At 44.1% G+C, this 13,427-nt stretch overlaps 1 protein-coding gene across 1 annotated transcript; it reads left to right on the top strand.

Moving 5' to 3' along the window:
- The first annotated feature begins 1,516 nt into the window (after nucleotides 1–1,516).
- LOC147327008 (nesprin-2-like) lies at nucleotides 1,517–11,475 on the top strand. The gene is made up of 5 exons (XM_086297357.1): nucleotides 1,517–1,539; nucleotides 4,501–4,525; nucleotides 9,076–9,084; nucleotides 11,048–11,230; nucleotides 11,308–11,475. The coding sequence occupies exons 1-5, from the start codon at nucleotides 1,517–1,519 to the stop codon at nucleotides 11,473–11,475; spliced, it is 408 nt and encodes a 135-aa protein (XP_086153483.1).
- Nucleotides 11,476–13,427: the final 1,952 nt, after the last annotated feature.

Raw genomic sequence — 13,427 nt, 5'->3', positions numbered from 1 at the left:
CTTCAACTGTGAGAGACAGAATGTGAAGAAAAAATCCATGAATTCACATGTCTCTCCACTGCTGGGCTGCTTCCTGTTTGGCCTACCGCTGGGCGTAATTAGCCTGATGTGCTATGGCATCTGCACAGCTGAGTCTGATGACGGTTCGGATGACATAGATGCGCCGAAGAGAGAGGGCCTGACTGACGAGGAGGAGGAAGAGGAGGAGGAGGAGAGGCAACGTGCTGCGGCGCTGGAGGGCCCAGAAGAAGAGGATGAGGACGTTGGAGAGAAGGATCCTGAAGAGAAGAAAACCGATTAACACAGGGGCACCTGCTGGATAGAGGATCATAGGCCTAGTCAAATGCAGTGACATGAAACTCAAAGACATATCAATGTGTTACTGTTGTGCTTTGTTTTTCATCTCACTTCCCCTCAGAGCCCCTCTAGCACAGACTATTCTTCCATCTTTGAGTTCTTTGTCTGCGTGTAAGGTCGGCTGCTTGGCGAAGCCACTGAATTATGTTGAAAGCAAACAGCCTCTTTAATGATGGAGTGTAAACACTATTCACATGAAGAAGGGATGGCTGCGAACCAAACATACCATCTTATTTATTATGATTCCAACCAACCAACCAGTGGTTAATTCCATGTGACGTGTGACACCCTGATTTCATAGGTCAGTGTCTTGAAACCACTTTTTTTTTGTCGCATACCGAACTATTTTTCATTTTAATTCTCATTTTCTATATTATCCTACAGTAGTAGAAACTGATTGATGTTGCCTTTAAATTTGCCCTCAATCCATTGTGTAGGCTTGTGTATTGTTATTGACGCGTGTAGAATGAAAAAGAAGTGCCCAACAAGGAAAATCTGCCATCGTTGAAATGTGCAGTTTTTGTTTTTAATTCTGTGTTATTGCCTAAAAATATTTCTTCTTATAAAGGGTTACAAAGTGCCCAGACAGTTCTGCACTTCACCGCATTTCTCTGTCAGCCATCTGCTGTCATTAAGAAAGACTGGGGACAATAATCGGGATCACTCGCTGTGATACCGACACACGGCAGATGGACATTTTTAACCCATTTCCTTCCAACATGACCAACTGGGTAAAAACAAATAAAAAATATCCTTATATAGACAGGTTGTACCTGTCTAGCAAAAGCCATAACATGCACCAGTAGCTCCTGTGGATCATAACAGTCGACTCACCCGCTGGTACCTGTCACTGCAGCCTTTCAGATTCACCATCCGTCATAGACCAGGCAAGCTCAATGTGGTGGCAGATTATCTTTCCAGGTTGCCGCACATCGGCCACCTCCGGGTGGAAGGGGATGATGTGACGGAGTTACATCGCCCAGCCGCAGACAGCTGATCGGGGCGCATATACGCACCGCCACCATTAGTTCTAACAGACACCAATAAACAAAAAGGGGTGAAGGGGGGGGGGATTTGGAGCAGCATAGAGGGTGGCCAACTTATTTCCCCTTACCTTGTTAATAAAGTCGGTCGAGGAGACGCGCTGTGATCTCCAATGATGCGGGATGATGCAAGCCGATGGTATGGTGTTCCGGGGTTTAAATAATGGGTTCACGTGGGCTTGGACGGTCACGTGAACTGCATCCTTTGTTTGGATTGTTTTAATGTTTTGTGAAACATTGTAGGCTGATTGGAAGTTGCCTAAGAGTCTGTATACACATGTGTGTTGTGAGACTACAGTGGGAAAGAAGCTGAGGGGGGACAGTGAGGATTAAAGTAATAATAAAGAAATGATTGTTGACACTGACCCAAGTCAATTCTATTTGCTGTAAATAATTTTCTGTGCACTGGGGAGGCCGGCTAAATAAATTATCCACACTAAAAGACCTTACCGACTACGCCTGTGTTTGTTGTCCAGGAGAGGGTTAAAAGAGGACCCCGCGACAGTAGGATTTGTAAAGGATTTATTTGTAAATTAGGGTGGAAAATAAGTATTTGGTCACCTCAAACAAGGAAAATCTCTGGCTCTCACAGACCTGTAACGTCTTCTGTAAGAAGCTTTTCTGTCCCCCACTCGTTACCTGTATGAATGGCACCTGTTTGAACTCATCATCTGTATAAAAGACACCTGTCCACAGCCTCAAACAGTCAGACTCCAAACTCCGCCATGGCCAAGACCAAAGAGCTTTCGAAGGACACCAGGAAAAGTATTGTAGACCTGCACCAGACTGGGAAGAGTGAATCTACAATAGGCAAGCAGCTTGGTGTGAAAAAATCAACTGTGGGAGCAATCATCAGAAAATGGAAGACATACAAGACCACTGATAATCTCCCTCGATCTGGGGCTCCACGCAAGATCTCATCCCGTGGGGTCAAAATGATCATGAGAACGGTGAGCAAAGATCCCAGAACCACACGGGGGGACCTGGTGAATGACCTGCAGAGAGCTGGGACCAGAGTAACAAAGGTCACCATCAGTAACACACTACAACGGCAGGGAATCAAATCCCGCAGTGCCAGACGTGTTCCGCTGCTGAAGCCAGTGCATGTCCAGGCCCGTCTGAAGTTTGCCAGAGAGCACATGGATGATACAGCAGAGGATTGGGAGAATGTCATGTGGTCAGATGAAACCAAAGTAGAACTTTTTGGTATAAACTCAACTCGTCGTGTTTGGAGGAAGAAGAATACTGAGTTGCATCCCAAGAACACCATACCTACTGTGAAGCATGGGGGTGGAAACATCATGCTATGGGGCTGTTTTTCTGCCAAGGGGACAGGACGACTGATCCGTGTTAAGGACAGAATGAATGGGGCCATGTATCGTGATATTTTGAGCCAAAACCTCCTTCCATCAGTGAGAACTTTGAAGATGAAACGAGGCTGGGTCTTCCAACATGACAATGATCCAAAACACACCGCCCGGGCAACAAAGGAGTGGCTCCGTAAGAAGCATTTGAAAGTCCTGGAGTGGCCTAGACAGTCTCCAGACCTCAACCCCATAGAAAATCTGTGGCGGGAGTTGAAAGTCCGTGTTGCTCGGCGACAGCCCCAAAACATCACTGCTCTCGAGAAGATCTGCATGGAGGAATGGGCCAAAATACCAGCTACTGTGTGTGCAAACCTGGTAAAGACCTATAGTAAACGTTTGACCTCTGTTATTGCCAACAAAGGTTATGTTACAAAGTATTGAGCTGTATTTTTGTTATTGACCAAATACTTATTTTCCACCCTGATTTACGAATAAATTCTTTACAAATCCTACCATGTGAATTCATGGATTTTTTTTTTTCACATTCTGTCTCTCACAGTTGAAGTGTACCTCTGGTGCAAATTACTGACCTCTGTCATCATTTTAGGTGGGGGAACTTGCACAATCGGTGGCTGACTAAATACTTTTTTGCCCCACTGTAATCCAGTTTTTCACTCAGAGGTCTTGTTCTGAGTATTCATGGCAGCCGTGCGTTCTCCAAGATCTTCTCCGTGCTGCACTCAATGAGCCCATTTTGAGAAACTCACGCCTCATCCCATCATTTCAATCCCAGCGGACAGCCTTGTGGGGGTTTGAACAGCCGGTTCCGCTTCCTTAATTCTTCGATAAGCCAGGGCCAAGCCAGCTCCAATCAGCAAGAACCCTGTTATCATGGTTCCGAATAGGTAGATATCTTCAGCACTCAGGCTCACCCGAGCCCAGACTTCTCGTTGAGAAGGGGTGTCAATTGCATTCAGAGACCATTTGTTCAAATCCATAATTCCTCTTTTAGGTTTTAGAGAACAGACTGTGAGAGAGTGTTCCAGGGAAAAGTAAGTAAAAACACAAGACAAGACAAGGACATAAGAAGCTAAGCAGGGAAGATAAGGGCAGGAGAGGAGAAAAGTGCGACCGCCTTCGCTGAGAGCCAAAAGAGAATCACCGATAATAGAGTTGAGCACGCTTATTTCAGAGTCGAAAAAAGAATTAACGAGTATTTAAAGACATGGAAAAACAGTAAAAAATAAAAGCATTAAAATGAACAAAGAGTAAGAAATGAGGTACCTGACGAGGCCATGATTTGCTGCTACAGTATAGTATACTAAAGCACTTTTAACTCCGAGTGTTAAACTCGAGCTTATATATATTTTAAAAAGTGTATTCGAAGTGTGACAAAAACCCTATTTACATGGTTTTTTAAGATGAAAGGCTTGAGAGAATGGTTAAAAAGGAAAGTGCAAAATGTAGTTAGAAAGGAAGATTAACACTTACCGATTGATATGCACATGAGGCAAGAGGCGCCAGTTGCTGTTGAAACCGGCCGGTCCTTATGCGAGCTCACAAGCAGCCTAAGCGGCGCCAGTTGTTGATGTGGCTGAAGTCAGACGTCTTGTGGGAGCGCCGTGCCAGTCTTAACCTCAGCGGGAGATCATAAAAATCGGACCTGTATCTGATTGGCTAGCCGGGGTGCGAGGGGAGCCGCCCACTTGTTATGTGATTGGCAGCGGGGCGAATAAGTTATTGGGGCCACAAATCACTCTGTTTGAAATAAGGGGCCTAATACCCCTCCTCAGGACAATCTTTAGGAATCTCTATGATGTCACTGAGATTTGTTTAATTAATATTGTCCTCTCACAAAGAAAGATGACCATGTTTTAGTTCACCTACTTCTTGTATTAAATAGCGATTTGCAAAATGTTGTGCAAGATCACAGAGCAGGCACGTATAGTGCATTTGCAGGTAAATGAACATAAAATCTCTTAGACTAAAATCTGTATTATACTTTTAGTCTTAAGACCATATGTTGTACATTTATCACCCTTATGATAAAACCCATGCCAGCCATTGCTTTATGGACTTTGTATTTTTAAGCCTCAACATTTGCTTTATTGCTATTGCTATGTTGGTAGGATGAGGGATCAGAATCTGGAGTTGTGCACACTATTGTTTCGTTTAGTGTGTATCCATAAGATTCGTACAATAGAGCCAAGTTGTGCCTTGACAACAGGAAAGTCGTCTGCATAGAGGAGAACTTTAATAGCAGGCTTCTACAAAGTGAGGCTTTGTGCTCACATTTGCTGCAAATACTCTTTTTTTTTTGTGATTAATATTTTATTGTACTTTTAGAACACTACAGTCCACTGCGGAGACAGATTACATCACATAAAAAAACATCAGCATAGCAGCAGAACAGTAGAGAATACCAAACCAAAATGAGGGGGGGCAAAAAAAGCAAGAGATAAACAAAAGCATGGAAAAAAACCAACCACAACAATAACAACAACAAACAAAAAAAACAAACAAAAAAAAACAAACAAAAAAAACACACAAAAGAAACAAAAACAGCCAGCCTTTGACTATGTGGGTCTTACTGCATGCCACACTCTGACATCCCTGAGAGTGCTTCATCAGAATTCCAATGACTATCCCACTCTAAGGTCTAGTCTGTTCGTTTTATTCTGGACAGATATGGATCCCACTTCAGATGGAAACTCTCCACTTTATTCAGGAGCCTGTATGAGAGTTGTTCTAGTGCAGCAAGTCTCCCTAGTTGAATATGCCATACAGAGACAGGTGGGGTGGAAGGGGCCTTCCACTGGGAAATAATGAGTTTACGCCCCAGCATCAATGCAGTCTGTACCCACTCAGCAGCCTTAGGTGGAGCATAGTTAAGGAGTGATGGGTCTCCCAAAACAAATAGTCTTGGTGAAAAAGGAATATCCCATCGTATGGTTGATTTGATAAAGTCATGTATCTCAGTCCAAAAGATTTGGGTTTTAGGACAGCTCCAAATCATATGGGTCAATGTGCCTACCCCAGTCTGACATCTCCAGCATTCAGGGGACCGAATGAGGTTCGCCCTATACAGTCTGTGTGGCGACCAGTAAATTCGGTGTAGTAATTTGAATTGGATTAGTCTCGTTCTAAGTTCCCTGGACACCTTTTTACTATTCTGCAAAATTGCAGTCCATTCCTGATCTGTAAAAGCCACACCAAGGTCAGATTCCCAAGCTAACCGGAGGGCGGGTAGTCCTTTACTCGTGCCCGTAACAAGCATTGAGTAATATTTAGAGACTTCATGACCCCCCCCCCAAAGATTTTTTTGATGTAGCTGAGATATTCAATATTTGGAGGTGGTGTGAAGGAGGATCCAAAGGTTTTGAGCAAAAAGTGCCGGAGCTGCAAGTACCTCCAAAACTGACTTTGTGGCAACTGAAACTGTGCTTTAAGGTCGTTGAAGGACTTGAGAATCCTCCCCTGATACAGGTCTCCGAGAACAAGTATCCCTCTCTGGACCCACAGTCTCCAGAAAAACGGCGACTTATTAATGCAGAGTTTGGGATTGAGCCATATGGAAGCCTCAGTATGAAGGTGGGAGTCAAAATTTAGTAGCAAGGCCACCTTCTTCCAGACCGTCTGCAGGAAAGAAAGAATGGGGTGGGTTTGTATATCTGGTGGGAGCTTGGTGGTTAAAGTGTGCATCGGAGGGAGTGGTGAGCACAAAGTACTCTCCAGACTAAGCCATGGGGGGGCTCATTCTGGAGGGAGAGCCCAGTGAACCATGTGTCTCAGACTGAAAGCATAATGGTAAAATAGTAGATTTGGGACCCCCAGGCCACCCGACTCCACTGGTTGCTGTAGCTTTTTAAGCTTTATTCTAGGGCGTCTGTTATTCCATATGAATTGGTTGCATAATCTGTCAAATTGATGGAAATATTTTAATGGGATTTTTAGCGGGAGTGTTTGTAGTAGGTAATTAAATTTTGGAGCACAATTCATTTTGATGATGTTAACTTTACCCCAAAGGGTGAGGAACAAAGGGGACCATCTAATTATGTCGGTTCTGAACTTGTCCAATAGAGGTTCAAAATTAGCCTGGACTATGTTGTGTAACAAACGGGGGAATGTAATGCCCAAGTATTTAATACCAGTCTGAGGCCAGCTGAAATCCCCTGGCTGAAACAGGGTTTTGGGGCAGAAGGCTGTCAGAGGGAGCGCTTCAGACTTTGACCAATTTACTCTATATCCTGATATATTAGAGAACCGGTTAATAATTCTTAAGAGAGCAGGTAGAGATCATTCTGGCTGTGATATTAGGACCAGGGCGTCATCAGCATAGAGCATCAATTTGTGATTATTATTGTGGACCTGGATACCTGGAAAATCAGGGTCTCTACGTATTGTCGCTGCCAGAGGCTCTAAAGCTAAAGCAAAAAGCAGAGGACTCAGTGGGCAGCCCTGTCTTGTACCCCTGTGGAGGTTGAAGGACTGTGATATAATACGGTTTGTAAGTATTGATGCTCTTGGATTGTTGTAGAGAAGTTTGACCCACCTTGTGAATTTTGGGCCAAAGCCAAATGCTTCCATTACACAAAATAGAAAACACCACTCTACCCTGTCGAATGCTTTCTCTGCATCCAGGGAGAGGGCTATAGCTGGAGAAAAGTCCCCCGTAGGGGATTTATTCTGGGTTGCCCACATAATATCAATTAGGCGTCTAATATTATCGGCAGAGCAGCGAGTCCGAATAAAACCAACTTGGTCGGGGTGTATTAAGTAAGTCATGACCTTATCTAATCTGGTTGCTAGTAACTTGGCTAAAATTTTGCAATCACAATTGATCAAGCTTATTGGCCTGTAACTCTTACAGTCAAGCGGGTCTTTGTTTTTCTTTAAGACAAGGGAAATAAGTGCCTCTGACAGTGTTGGTGGCAGGCTGCCCTTATCCAGGGCCTCCTCAAACATTTGCAGGAGTAAAGGGGAGAGCTCCTCTGCAAAGTTCCTGTAAAACTCTGCTGTAAACCCATCCAACCCAGGGGCCTTGTCAATTGGGAGATTTTTGATTACCCTTAAGATCTCATCCTTTGAAATTGGGGCGTCCAGGGAGTCCACCTGTGTCCTAGAGAGAGTTGGGAGGTTGAGGGGGGAGAGAAAACTGTTAATTTCCTGAGAGTTTGCTTGCATTTCTGAGGAGTAGAGTTGCATATAGAAATCTCTGAAGGCTTCATTCAGTTCAGAGGGTTTTGACACCATAGTGCCATCCTGTGCTCTAATTGCTGCTATGATAGTCTGAGCTTCTTTTTGTTTAATATATCTTGCAAGCAGTTTGCCAGGTTTATCTCCATCTTCGAAGTATTTCTGCCTAGCCCGAAATAGACAAAACTCAATTTTCTGAGTCAAAATTGAGTTAAACTCATATTTAAGTCTAGTTAGGTGGGTCAGATTTGCCGAGCTCATGTCTGCCTTAAAAGCGGCTTCAGCTATAGCAATCTTCCTCTCCAGGTCTATCTGCTTGGACAGAGCAGTTCTTTTCTTATATGAGGCATGCTGGATGATGAACCCTCTAATAAAAGCTTTCAAAGCTTCCCATGCTACACCTGCACTAGGAGCTGTAGAGAGGTTAATTTCTATATAAGAATTGATCTGCTCTCTCAAGGAGTGGAAAAAGTTGGGATCATGTAAAAGGCTTGAGTTTAGCCTCCATCTGGGAGACTTGGGGGGGGGGGGGTACCAAATGAGCTCAGATGTAGGAGCACCGGGGCGTGGTCAAAAACGTGTATACTACCAATAGAGCAGGACATTGCTGAGGGCATGATAGAATTTGACACAAGAAAATAATCTATTCTTGACAGACTGTTGTGGGGGGCAGAATAAAAGGTGTAATCTCTTGCGGATGGGTTGAATACTCTCCATACGTCCACCAAACCCAAGGTCCTACACATTTTTATAGCGACCGAAGCTGATCTAGAGTGTCGCTGTGAGGGAGTGCTTCGATCCAGTATATCATCCATGACCAAATTGAAGTCCCCTGCTATCAGGATTGGGTAGTCTTGGTGCATAGACATTGCTTAAAATCATCCTATGGCCTTGAATCTCAGCCAAGAGTAGCAATGTCCGCCCATCTTCATCCTTAACCATCCGGGAGCATTTAAACTGTAACTGCTTATGAATTAAAATTGCGACACCCCTACTCTGACTGCTGCCACACGAAAAAAATACCTGACCCACCCAATCACGGCAAAGTTTATCTGACTCTTGGGGAGACAAGTGAGTCTCTTGAAGAAAGACAATTTCAACTTTTTTTGATTTGATAAATGTCATCATCTTCTTTTTTTTGATTGGATGGTTAAGGCCCTTTTACATTCCAGGTCATCAAAGTAAGGGCCCTTTGTTGCTTATTCGCCATCATGCAATACGTATCAGACGCATAGCAGTGGGGAAACTTATTATTAGAACCAGGAGTTCAGTACCGAGTGGACAATATTTGGAAGGCTGGCTGTAAGAAAAATGGGGGGGGTTTGGAAGTAAATAAAAATAACAACTGATAAACATTTAAACAGATACGTCTGGGGCAACCGAGAACACTAGTCACCCTCAGGTGGGCTATGAGCCCCAGAAAGCAAAACATAAACTTTATGGTCCGTGACTCTAACCAGTCGAACAGTCATAAACAGGACCCGTCGCCAGCAGCAGCAGCATATTAAGTCATCGTAATATGAGGAAAACAGTCATTCTGGGATTTAGCTAACTGAACAGACCTCTATGCAGGTTGGTTAGAACTGTCCCCTGACAAACTGAAAAGGGCTTTATGACAACTGAATTACTAAAAGAGGAATTTAACAGTCTTAGTGAGCTTCTCTACCAAGCAGATTGTGTTGTACTCTCAAAAGTAGCACAACTGAATAAATCAAATAAAGCTGCGAAGCTCTATAATATTGAAACTAAACAGTTAAGAGGTGCAAAGTATAGCGTGTATAGCGTGTTAATTAACGCTAGGGCGAAAAGAAATAGAAAAAAAAAAGGGTAGTGTTTAAATCCAAGCCCTGACTGTAAATAATTCAAGGTAAAGACAGAATGTAGTCCTGGGCTTTTTTGGGGTCAGTAAACTCACGTCTGCCCTCCGTCATTTTCAGCACCAGCACTGCTGGGAACAGTAGGGAGAACTTTATCTTCCTTTCGTGCAGCAGCCGGTTACAGGGATTAAATGCCGCTCGTTTGTCCGTGACAAGTTTGGAGTAGTCAGGGAAGATCATAATGCGGTGGCCGTTCCAGTTCAGCTGTCCCAGCCTCCGCGCAGCTTCCATGATCTGTTCCCTGTCCTGGAACCGCAGAAATCGGGCGATGATGACCCTCGGGGGATGACCGTCAGGTTTGCGTCTCACCAGGCTGCGGTGTGCGCGGTCAATCTCCAGCCCGCCCGGGAAGTCGACCTTCAGGAGTTGTGGGATCGCGTTGCGCACGAATGCTAGAGCGTCCGATCCCTCGCAGCCTTCTGGAAAGCCGGCGAAGCGCAGGTTGTTCCTCCGTCCTCTGTTTTCGATGTCGTCTAATTTCTGTCGTAGAGCGTTCACCTCGTCACTAGTAGCAGGAGGATTTTCCTTTAGCGCTCTGCTAGCATCCTCAAGGAAATCTAAACGAGACTCAGTGTTGCTTATTCGAGTAGCCATATCCGCTAGCTTAGCCTCCCCTGCCCTCGTAGCAGTTTGGATAGCGTTCAGCTTGCTCTCTTGTGTCTCGGAGGTTTCCTTAAGTAGCACGTAAATACTTGCAATGTCTTTGGCCATTTGTTCAGTTGTAGCAGTCTGAATAGTATCCGACATTGGAGGTGAGGGCGGGTGCACATTAGCTTTCACCGAGGTTTCCTTGCTAGCGCCTTCTTGCCGTCGAAGCGTAAGTTTTTGTTGGTGACTCGGCATTTCTGAGCTTTCACAAAGAGTCTTCAAGCTTCCCACTGTCCTGAGGTTATATTTTGTAAGTGCTGTGTAGCGTAATGCTCTAAGTCCAATGCAAATTAGCTGCCGCTGCGACGGAGCTTCCCCATTCAAGCTGCCATCTTGACCGCCTACGTCACAGGACTCCCCTGCAAATACTCTTTTTAATTCTGTCACCCTGTTTTGATGCAGAATTCACTTGAAATGAGGCAAAAACGGAACTTTCTTTATGTGTTCTTGTGAATTGATGGTGTATCATATGTATTTGATTTGACTTTCTGCAAGACAACAGTTGGCCGCTGGCCAAAAAAAAGTTTTCTTTTTCATGATCAAGCTTGGATTTAGAAAAGAATAGCAAAAAAAAATCTGCACCTCCTGCTTCAGATGCAATTTGTGTTTGTGTGTTTAGAGGTTGCGGCAAGAGGGGAGACCTCGGCTCAACCAGCTGGAGAGCCTGACCAGGAGGAGTCGAACATTAACTCGGCTCTTCCAGGGCACCCTGCAGACTCGGCTGCTGGCATTGGCGAGGGAGTGCAACCGCCGCTGGGATGACGTAAACGCCAAACCGGAGTCCATCACAGGTCAACTGCAGGTATGCGAGTCAGACCCTGTGAGGAGGGTTTCAGTTTTCTCTCTTCTTCATAATTGATTCTTTTTTCTCTCTCTCAGCTCCTTGTCTCAGAGTGGGAGGGGTTTGAAGCACAAATGGAGGAGCTTGTCGTTTGGTTGGCTGATATGGATGTCCACCTGAGTGAGGTTGACCAGCTGACAGGAAACACCTGTGAAAAACTGAAACAATGGCAGGTGTGGGGTTGTTTTGATATGACATATATTTGATATGATACATATGTCAGAGACATTGTCCTAAACTGGACAAACAAAGGACCATGAGTCCAACATGAAACTTATCTTACATAATGTAAGGCTGAAGTTCAATATTTTTACTGAACATGCAAACCTCTGCAGATGAAAATGTGTTGATTTATTGGTCTGTTATGAAGCTATTGATATTTCTAATGTGTTTTTATCACTTTCTGATGTTTTATTAATTAACAATACATATATTAATTGTTGTGTTATCTATAGATATAGAATTTATATATATATATTTATTTATAGTGTAGTAAAAATATTTAATTATTATTGTTTAAATGACTAATATGTGACATGTATTAGTAGTGATTTGTGCTGAGGGTTAAAATGCCTTTTTGTCTTTTGGTATATTACGAAATGGCAATAACCATTAATATATGTCTATGCTGTGCTTGTATTTATTTTACCCTACTCAAATTCAATTTCTGATACATTTTCTTTTGAAAGATTTAAAATGGTTCTTTAAAGAACCACTCAGAAAAGGTTCTTTAAAATGTTTTTTTAAAGAACCTTCTGCGGAACCAGCTTCCAGTTTGGATTCAGGAGACAGACACTATCTCTACTTTTAAGATTAGGCTTAAAACTTTCCTTTTTGCTAAAGCATATAGTTAGGGCTGGACCAGGTGACCCTGAATCCTCCCTTAGTTATGCTGCAATAGATGTAGGCTGCCGGGGGATTCCCATGATGGATTGAGTATTTCTTCTTCAGTCACCTTTCTCACTCACTTCTTCTTCCTTCTCTCACCCCAACCAGTCGCAGCAGATGGCCGCCCCTCCCTGAGCCTGGTTCTGCCGGAGGTTTCTTCCTGTTAAAAGGGAGTTTTTCCTTCCCACTGTCGCCAAAGTGCTTGCTCATAGGGGGTCATACAGTGGGGCAAAAAAGTATTTAGTCAGCCACCGATTGTGCAAGTTCCCCCACTTAAAATGATGACAGAGGTCAGTAATTTGCACCAGAGGTACACTTCAACTGTGAGAGACAGAATGTGAAAAAAAAATCCATGAATTCACATGGTAGGATTTGTAAAGAATTTATTCGTAAATCAGGGTGGAAAATAAGTATTTGGTCACCTCAAACAAGGAAAGTCTCTGGCTCTCACAGACCTGTAACGTCTTCTCTAAGAAGCTTTTCTGTCCCCCACTCATTACCTGTATGAATGGCACCTGTTTGAACTCATCATCTGTATAAAAGACACCTGTCCACAGCCTCAAACAGTCAGACTCCAAACTCCGCCATGGCCAAGACCAAAGAGCTTTCGAAGGACACCAGGAAAAGTATTGTAGACCTGCACCAGACTGGGAAGAGTGAATCTACAATAGGCAAGCAGCTTGGTGTGAAAAAATCAACTGTGGGAGCAATCATCAGAAAATGGAAGACATACACGACCACTGATAATCTCGCTCGATCTGGGGCTCCACACAAGATCTCATCCCGTGGGGTCAAAATGATCATGAGAACGGTGAGCAAAGATCCCAGAACCACACGGGGGGGGCCTGGTGAATGACCTGCAGAGAGCTGGGACCAAAGTAACAAAGGTCACCATCAGTAACACACTACAACGGCAGGGAATCAAATCCCGCAGTGCCAGACGTGTTCCGCTGCTGAAGCCAGTGCATGTCCAGGCCCGTCTGAAGTTTGCCAGAGAGCACATGGATGATACAGCAGAGGATTGGGAGAATGTCATGTGGTCAGATGAAACCAAAGTAGAACTTTTTGGTATAAACTCAACTCGTGGTGTTTGGAGGAAGAAGAATACTGAGTTGCATCCCAAGAACACCATACCTACTGTGAAGCATGGGGGTGGAAACATCATGCTATGGGGCTGTTTTTCTGCCAAGGGGACAGGACGACTGATCCGTGTTAAGGACAGAATGAATGGGGCCATGTATCGTGAGATTTTGAGCCAAAACCTCCTTCC

The sequence above is a fragment of the Aulonocara sp. 'chitande type north' Nkhata Bay genome, linkage group LG6 (genome assembly GCF_057382095.1).
Source record: "Aulonocara sp. 'chitande type north' Nkhata Bay isolate Kocher_YH1m ecotype deep benthic linkage group LG6, A_spYH_male_GT1.1, whole genome shotgun sequence".
NCBI lineage: Eukaryota > Metazoa > Chordata > Actinopteri > Cichliformes > Cichlidae > Aulonocara > Aulonocara sp. 'chitande type north' Nkhata Bay.
Note: the sequence above shows the minus strand (reverse complement) of the source record. Positions and strands in the feature narration are given on the sequence as shown.

Excerpts from the sequence above, each read along its gene's own strand:
- LOC147327008 (XM_086297357.1), top strand. The coding sequence starts at position 1,517 with ATGCGGGATGATGCAAGCCGATG. Across the intron at positions 1,540-4,500 it reads CGGGATGATGCAAGCCGATG|GACAATCTTTAGGAATCTCT; the intron begins GTATGGTGTTCC and ends ACCCCTCCTCAG. Across the intron at positions 11,231-11,307 it reads CCATCACAGGTCAACTGCAG|CTCCTTGTCTCAGAGTGGGA; the intron begins GTATGCGAGTCA and ends TCTCTCTCTCAG.